Genomic DNA, 9,538 nt, shown 5'->3' with positions numbered 1-9,538 from the left:
AACATGGCTACATATATAATAATAACACATAATGGTTAATATGCAGCATGCATGGCTCCCTCCATCTATAAATACTAGAGGCGAGAGGTAGAGTTTACGACCAAGTTGCTTGCTCAGTTTACTCTAGGCTCCAGCTAGTGTCGTGCACACAACTGAGCAAGTTGCTTCCGAAACTCTTCCTTTGTTCCCTTTTTATGCCTCTTTTCCTCAAACTCCCTCAGTCTCTTGCTATGGCCCAAACAAATTTATTCTTTGCCTGTATTTTCTTCATGCTGATTTTCTCCCAAGAAATTCACTCGGTAGATGGAAGGCACTTGAAACTTGAGAGAAAACACAAATTCTCAAAGCTCCTTACCTCAAGTAAGTTTGAAAAGCAACAGACTAGATTTGTTGATAAGCATAACGTGCATGGTGACAATGACTCAGATGTAGAGGTGCCTACCACTATTTGGTCTCCACCTGCACCCCCAGTCCTAGCTGGTGCGGTTATTGGCGAGCCTGGGTCGTCACCCCCACCCCCAGGTCATGTGGACGACTTCAGGCCCACTGCCCCAGGCCACAGCCCTGCCGTTGGACATTCCATTCAAAGCTAGGGCAACTTTCTTTTCCACTTTTCAATCTCATTGGCCATAAGTGTTAGGTCTCTGTAATAGCTGGGTGGGAAAATAAAAAAATAATAAAAAAAAACCTAGCTAGCAGGAAATGAGTTAGAGTGGTTTCTGAATAATCTAGCTTCGATTTGCGTACTGGAGCTCATTAGTGTTATCAAAATATAATGCTTGCTTGGGATTGTGCGTGGTAGGTCTTGTGGGTTAATTAATTAGATATCTAGCTGGGCTTCAATCTTGCCAACGAGAGAAGATGGAATAAAATGTATTTTATCATGTTGAGATTTAGAGTTCATCCTTCTGTATTGTAAATATGCTTTCAATTCAGTAATAAAATTTCAGTTTATGTTATCATTTATGCAGGAGTCTTCAGATTATAATGTCTTTCAAATGTTATTAGGTTATGATATTCTTTATTAACATTTAACAATTTCTTTACAGATTTCTGTTAATTTAAATCTGGTGTCTGCAAAAATTCTTATGATTGAACAAATTTTCAGCTGTCATTTTGTGATATTTTTGCAAAATAATTGCATTGAAGTACACAGATTTTAGGGGGTTCCCAAGAAATACCATTCTCTAGAGATTTGTTCTCTCCTTGAAATTTGGTTGATTTGTGCTTTGCGCATGGCTAAGTTTTTCCTAAATAATTTCATTAATAATAAAATTAAAATTCTGCTTATAAAAAAAAATTGAGTAGCTAGAATTCAAATTTTAGAATTAAATTGCAAGGGAGATTTTTTTTATTCTTTAGCCATATTTCTTAATTTTCAATTTGAATAGTCTTATGGTAAGCTTAATAACTGTGTGAAAGCTAATTAATCCATGACATCAACTGTAATAAAACAAAATTAATAATAATAAAAATAATAATAAAAAATAGCAGCCTAGCTAGCTATACCAAGTGCAATTACTAGTCAGAGACTATAAATAATGTTTTCTCTGAAACTATTTTTTCTTCTTTTTCTTCCTTCTTTCTTTCTTTTCTTCTTTCTTCTTTCTTCTTCTTCTTCTTCTTCTTCTTTTAACATTCTCAGAAACTAAGTATTTTCACTTGGCTGCTTAATTTAACGGGAGTTTTTTTTACCTATTCTAGTGCAGGAAAGAACTGGCAAAAAAAGCCATTTTATATGTTGCTCTTTCTTTATCTCATTATTAAGCTTATTCTAAATTCTTGCATCTTGTACTGGAGGAGGTATATATGATAATATTTTTGGATTTTTTTTTTCTTTTTCTGAGGAAGGTCCATATATTGGTTGGAATGTTACTAGTTATCTGTTTTGGGGTTTATCTTCACTTTAATATTGAGTTTACTAACCTTATGATTTCTCTTAATTTAAAATGTGTTTTATTTCAGAATTTAAATCATAGTTGACAGTTGGGTTTTTGCATTAGGGGTGTAGGAAGGCTTTTTTTTTTTTTTTTAATTGGCTCTAAGCTATTGATCAGGGGTAATTATACATGAAGCAGTTATTTCATATAGAATATTTTATATAGAATGGCAACCCACTAGTGAATAGACATATTTACTTGAGTGGGTCTACATATATACATGTGTGGGTCATAAAAATTTATAACCACCTTACAGTTTTTTTTTTTTTTTTTTTAAATGGTAACTATATTTGCATGTGTATAACTATTATTAAGTTGTCATTCTATGTCAAATACTGACATAGAATAACCGCCTTATTATATAATATAGTGAAATAGTTTTTCCACGTAAGATATCCTATGTTAAATGACAATCTAATAGTAAATGAACATATATGCATGAGTGGGTCTACATATGTATATGAGTTTGTTTTTTTCAAAATTAAGTCACAATGAGAACATATTTTCCTTGTAAATTTCTTATTTTTGAAAAAGTAATTAACTTAAAAAAAAAACTTAATATTGTGCGTCTAAAATTAAATAAAAAAAATTGCCAATAACTAATCCCTCCGTATATAAATAATAGCCACATTTAACTTTTTATTTTATTCAAAATTATATTCTACATTTAGAAGATCAAGGAGAATTAATTTTTTTTTTTTAATTTTATCATTTATCTCTATAAAAATAATAAAGATTTATATAATTTTTATAACTAATATTATCACATTTTTTTAATTAAACTAGCTGTTTGTCATGTTGATATTCATTTTTTCAGATTTTTAAGAAAAGGTAATTAAGTAAATTATTATTATTATTATTATTATTATTATTATTATTATTATTTTATGAAAATGAGGTTATCCAATCATTTTCTTAGTCATCATAAAAATTCTAAACGTGAATATTATTTGTCGAGGGAGGGAGTATAAGCCTATTTAATTCCTTGGCCACTTTAAGGTTTGATGCATATATAAAATCATTGATCTGCTTGTATTAAAACTAGCTATAATTTATTAATCTAAAAAGGTCGGTAAGGATGAAAGCCAATATCTTGGACCGTTGGGATTCGAAAGCAACGTGGGAGATCTTATGTCTTGGCACGTTAATTAAGGTTTAATGACCACTAAAAATGAACAAGACTTGGGCACTACAGCCTAGCAAATGCTGTTTGTTGCGTAATCAAGTATTAAATTTTAATTAGAAATTAAGATTCAGTGGGGGTGGAGGCTCGGTGGGGACTTCCCCGAGTCCTGGAGCCAACCCCACGAGTCCTTTTGCAAGATTCTTTCCGTTTTAATATTCCAATCTATAGGGAGGGAGGAGGGCCTGCACTACTTCTGCCCTCATCATTTGCTTTATTTGACTTCTTCGATTAAAACAAGAGAAAAATAGTATGTATATTTATAAAGAAATATATATCTGAGACAAACAGGAATGGTAGGACTAGGAGAACCCAAATGGGTTTGGTGGCAACCCATTTATACATCTATGGTGGATTTGACTTTAATTCTCCATTTTGGACCATGTGTTTTTTTATTGAAGGCATAGTGGCAAGTGGTTCGTACCAGAATCCAGAATCAATTAATTTTAATATCTAAATGTTACTAATTTTTCCCCAATTGTTTAGGGCGGAAATGAGTTTAAACTCTCTAGTGATGGTTCTGACAGAGTATTGATGTGAATGATTAATCTAATACATTGAAGTATTGTGTCAAAGTTATATACAGTTACATGTATGTCGAAGATAGACACTATCTAGTGGTTACAAGGATAGAGGTTTTTTATTATTATTTTTATTTTATTTATTTATTTAATATATAAAGGTAAAGTTGTTAGGATAACTCTCATCAATACATAAGTTACAATAGAAAACTCTTATTAAATACTACTAGTTAATTAACTCGTAACTCTTGACTCGAAGTTCTACTTCTTTTTTTTTTTTTTTTTTTTTTTTTTTTTTTTTTAATATAAGCAAAATTCATTAATAAAAACCAAAATATTATGTAAGCATGGTAAAATTTTTAGAATTTGACCCGACTCGTTTTAATTCTGATTAATTTTCTTCGACTTCAATATTGTGCGGGGTCGGGATGAGGAGCCCTTTTCTTTGTTCGGCACAATAACATATTATTTTTTTTATTAAAAAATAATTTATTTTTATGTTTTTAATATTATAATTTTAGCCAAAAAATTTAAATATATTATTAAAACTTATATTTTATTTTTTAATAAATAAACTTATATTATATACTAATAAATTAAAATAAAAAAATAAAAAAAAAGTCTCTGAAGGGAATTCACCCCGCCTCGTCCCTAAACTCCTGTCAAGTCGGGATAGGGGAGCGATTATCATCCCTGATTAGCCTCGCTACCATTCCTAATATTATGGAAAGAGAAGTACAGGACAAAAGAGAACCAAAGAAGACAATGAATGCAATAAACTAACTAATAACACAAGGCCATGACAAAAGAGCCAACATTAAGATGATGAAACCTCAAGTTACTATACGTAAGAATAAAAACAAAAGCGTGAACACAACAAAGTTATCCTAGATCAAGAGCACACAACATGATTGAACTAGAGCCATTCCAGCCAAGAATAAGTAGCTACCATTGGATCAAAAAATAACTTAGACCAAGAAGCCATCACACAAACCCGAAGCTCTTTAAAGACAATTAAAGAAGGGATTGTCAAAGATCCTCAAAATCAATAGTTCAAAAGCAAGACAAAAATAGAAACCCTCATCAACTCCATCGCAAGGAAGGGAACTGCCTATTACTAATAGTAAAATAAAAAATCTCTTCATCAATAAAATAGATGCCACAAGGCAAAGGAACCATATAAGAAAGTGCTCCAATAATATACGACGAGGTCCACAGAGGCAAAAGCACACCTACAAAAATCTCCAAAAACAACTCAACAAAAGCAAATGGCATAGTAAGGACCAAAACTATGAACCCTTATTGAATAAAGCCACGTCTTGAACGATTTTATTAGCCATAAAATCCAACATGACTTCATCCATTTCAAAGAGAACAAGTCCCAGTTTCTTCCCTAAGATTATGGTTTGCATGAATTCCTCCCTAAGATGAAGTTGCAAAGCTGGATTTCCATCATTTTGGGAAGACTTCATATGCATTGAATTCATTGTGCCAATTTTGTTATCTAATGTGTCCATAATTGATTCCCAACTTAACATCTCCTCATTGAGACCATTTGCTTTGGTTAACTTTCGATTAGAATTCCTCCTTTTTTTCACCTCTAGAAGCCTTTTGATGAACATTAGCAAGTTCATAAATGGCCTCGTACTTCCTAAATGATTTATGCCTTTACTTTAGGAATATAGAGAATTTGATGCATTTGGGAAAATAGGGGAGATAAAGGATAAGGGATCTAGCCTACTTGATATTTTGCAGAGGAATAATTGCAAGGGGCTTTGCTCAAAAGAGGAAAAGGAAGTGGGCTTAGAAACAATGGGCTCGACAAGAGGGTTAGGTGGTAGGTTAGAGCTTTGTTTTCGCTTGAGGGTCCTATTAGTTTTATAGTGGGAGAGAGGCATGTTGCTTAATAAACTTAGGCTTTCTTTAGAAAGAATAGTTTATTGATGGCCATTTAATCTCGAATTATCAAGAGAATGGCAACCCATTTGATTTTCTTTGGCTCTATATGAAACATAAGCAAGAGGTCCGCCATACTCAAGTTTGTCAAGATTGAGAGATTACTTTTGAATTGGACTCAGCTCCTTATGCATCATGTTTAATTCAAATTATGAGACTTCCATACGCTACTTAGCAGAAATGGTTAACAAAACACATCCTGACACAACGTGAGCCATACCATCATTGGGAGATCTAAGAGACGTTGGATTAGAATGAAGGGAATTTCAGCTAGTCTTATGAAAAAAAAAAAGCTTTATTATTCTCAATATGCAAAGGCTGAGAATCCATAGAGTTGACCTTTAAGCTATTTGATGCATACATTTTGCATAGTCATTTAGGTCTAATTTTATAACCATTTTTATTTGATTATTAGTCATTTTTAGCTAATTTCATTAGTTAATTAGTTAGTTTTTCATAGTTGTCAATTTTGCATTAATTTGTAATTTTTACTTTGTTTTGTAGGAAAAATGGTGTTTTTGAAGGACTGAAGAGAATTTTGCCATTGAGGAGTGTCTTCTCTGACCAAAGATGTCAAAAATAGGTTTTCAAGCTGAAATATGCATTGACCAAATCGTGCATAACTTGCCGCATAAGCTATGCAGATCTGCATAAGGAGAAAGATCATCTGTTCAGAACCGAAATGTGCATAAGGAGATCGCATAGCTTATGCACATTCTCGCCTCCCTTATGCACCTTCACGGAATTGTGCATAACCTATGCACCAAGTCATGCGGTTTCGCATAAGTGACTGAGAACCAGTAAGCGCATAAGGATTGCATAACTTATGCGATCCACTTATCTGATCCCATAAAGAGCTCATTAATGAGCTGGCAGGAGATTCCCTCAAATAATTCCTCCTAGAACATACCATTTTAGGGCTCCATGTCAGAAAAATGCTATATATAGTCCCATTTCCCCATTTTAGAGAGGAGAGGCAAGGAGCAGAAAAGGAAAGGAGAGTAGAGGCAGAATTTGAGGAGTCACTTTCACCTTCCACACCATTTTTCAACCAAGATTTGCAGATTTCTTTCTTCCCTTACATTTTTTCTACATTTCTAGTGTTTAATTTCTTATTTCTTAGCTTAGATTAAAGCTTTATTTCCATTTAAACTCAATATATCTTGTAAGCATTATGGATAGTGAGTAGTTTACTTTTGATTCTGGAGTAAGGGTAGTAATATTTGAGATATTTTGTGGATTTTGATTGGGTAATCCATATTTTGTGGTCTTAATGAGTTTTATTCATTTCTTGTATGCTTAATGACATGCTTAATGTAGGATCCCATTAAGTGATGTTCTTAATCCATGGTTGAAGCACCGAAAGAAGAAGGGCTTGTGATAGATAATCAAGAAATTGGACTTAATTAACTTAGACCTAGAAATAGGCTAAGGATTAAGAGGATTCACAGATTAATTAAAGAACTTAATGGGTCTTAATTAATTCTAACTCCACGAAAGTAGGATTAGTTTGATTAAGGCACTCTTTGTCTCACTCGAAAGGGAATTCAAAGGATTTAAGAATTAATCTCCTTAAAACCCGTAAGTTTCATAAAATTGGATAACCGATCTAAAATCCCAAAATAGCTCGGATATGAAATCCCGAACTCCGGAATCGCTTTTTTTTACCATTGTTAATTTTCAATTGAATTTAATTGCTTGCCATTTTCAATATTGCCATATTTGAACTTGCTTATTTCAATTTGATGCAATTTTAGTTTAATACAATACATTGTTGAATAGAATATTGATTTTGCACATATAGATTTCACTCTCCATTACCCATCAATTCATTACTTTAATTTCATAAATACTTCGATTTAGTCAACTTTTATATCAAAAATTCAATCATTAACATGACTCATCGTGGGATCGATATCTTTTCTATACTACTTGTACGGCCCGTGCACTTGCGGTAGGGACGCATCAAGTTTTTGGCGCCGTTGCCGGGGAGTTGTTTGTTTAATATTGAATTTTTGATTATTTTAGTTGTTTATAGTTTTATCTTTGTTATCTTTTCATTTTGTGTTTGTTTGTTCTTTTTCAGGTACTTTTAATCTTTTATGAGAAGAGCTAGAAGCTCAAGTGACACATCCTTATTGTTCAATCCTGAAATTGAGAAATTTTGTAAAGCCAACAAGAAAGAAATCAGAAAATGGAAAGAAGCTTTGAGAGAAACCGAAATTGAAGCAGACATGGCTGATGAAAGAATTAGAATTGGTGTTGGTAATGCTGGAAATGGTCAAAACAATGAAAATGAAGCCCAAGGAGAAGAGGTTGTTAATGCAAACGTGCCTAGGGGAAGTATGATGGATCATGCTTTTCCTCGTTTTAATGACTTGAGAGAGAGTATAGCAAGACCAAGAATTGATGCAAATAGTTACAAGATGGATTTTGGAGTCCTTCAAATGATTCAGAATTCTCAATTTGGAGGGCATCCTTCTGAAAATCCACATACACATCTGAAGAAGTTTGCTATGATTTGTGACATGCAAAAACAACCTGGAGTGTCTGATGATGCAGCAAGATTGAAGCTATTCCCATTCTCTTTGAAAGATAGAGCATTGGATTGGCTTGATTCTTTACCTCACAACTCCATTACAAATTGGGAGCAACTCACTGATGCATTTCTTGCACAATATTTTCCACCTGGAAAAACTCAAGAGTTGAGGAATCAAATGACAGCTTTCAGACCAAGAGAGGATGAAACTCTATATGAGTCATGGATGAGATGGAAAGAATTAGAGAGATTATGCCCACATCATGCCATTCCAAAATGGATGATAAACCAGAATTTTTACACAAATGTCACTCCTGCAATCAGAGGGATTATTGATGCTCAAACAGGAGGAGAATTTATTATAAAGCATGAAGATGAAGCTTATGAGCTATTGGAGAAAATTGCAAAGAATACTCATCTTTGGAGTAGTCCAAGAGGACCAGCTCCAACTCAAAAGGCAAGTCTTTGGAATGTATGATCTTGATCCATTCAACATGATTAATGCAAAGTTTGATGCACTTACAAATGTCCTTGCTAAGAAGATGGAAGATCTGAGTATGTTGGTTAGTTCAACATCATCAGCTGGAAGTTCACAACAAGTGGCTTATGCAGAGGAAACTACCAGCTGTGGAGTAGATTATGGAGAACAAACAGCATATGTTGGTAATTATGGAAACAAGCAAATGGGGAATTCTTATTCTCAAACTTACAATCCAAATTGGAGGAATCATCCCAACTTTTCATGGGGAAATCAGCAAAATCAAGTTCAAAATCAGAATTTTCAACCACATCAGCAACAAGGAGTTCCATATCAGCAAAATAGGCAACCACTGCCTAATTTTCAGTAAAAAAATATGAACCCTCCACCAAAACAGCAAGAACGAAATTCCACCGCTGAAGCTTTATTGCAACAAATTCTTGCCAACCAAAATAAGCATGATGAGGAGATGAGAGAGATGAAAGCAAGGCTGGAACAGATGCAAACACATAATAGAATGCAGGAAAACCAGATTGCACAACAAGCATCTTCCTCAAGTGCTAAATCTTTTGGAAAACTTCCAAGTCAACCAGAAAATCCAAGAGAGCAGTGTCAAGCTATTACTTTAAGAAGTGGAAAAGTTATAAATGATGAGAAGAGTGAAAACAGTGAGAAGAGAGAAAATAAGAAAGGAACTGATGAGAGTGAAAAACAAGAGAGTGCAGAAAAATGTAAGGAGGAATTTGAAGAGAAGGAAGAGAAATATATACCTCCTGAGCCCTATAAGCCCCAACTTCCCTTTCCTCAGAGATTTCACAAAGCCAAGCTTGATAAGCAATTTGGGAAGTTCTTAGAGGTTTTGAAGAAACTTTACATAAATGTGCCTTTTGTTGATGCTCTTTCACAAATGCCCTCTTATGC

The 9,538-nt window shown here is 33.5% G+C and overlaps 1 protein-coding gene and 1 non-coding gene across 2 annotated transcripts; one reads left to right on the top strand and one right to left on the bottom strand.

The window, feature by feature from the left end:
• The first annotated feature begins 230 nt into the window (after positions 1–230).
• Positions 231–593, top strand: LOC110671953 (precursor of CEP5-like). The gene has a single exon (XM_021834591.2). The coding sequence runs from the start codon at positions 231–233 to the stop codon at positions 591–593; it is 363 nt and encodes a 120-aa protein (XP_021690283.2).
• A 7,708-nt stretch (positions 594–8,301) lies between these two features.
• On the bottom strand, positions 8,302–8,409 carry LOC131181900 (small nucleolar RNA R71). The gene has a single exon (XR_009150374.1). It is a non-coding gene; the product is annotated as a small nucleolar RNA R71 (small nucleolar RNA).
• Between the last annotated feature and the right edge of the window lie 1,129 nt (positions 8,410–9,538).

The sequence above is a fragment of the Hevea brasiliensis genome, chromosome 7 (assembly GCF_030052815.1).
Source record: "Hevea brasiliensis isolate MT/VB/25A 57/8 chromosome 7, ASM3005281v1, whole genome shotgun sequence".
Taxonomy (NCBI): domain Eukaryota; kingdom Viridiplantae; phylum Streptophyta; class Magnoliopsida; order Malpighiales; family Euphorbiaceae; genus Hevea; species Hevea brasiliensis.
Note: the sequence above shows the minus strand (reverse complement) of the source record. Positions and strands in the feature narration are given on the sequence as shown.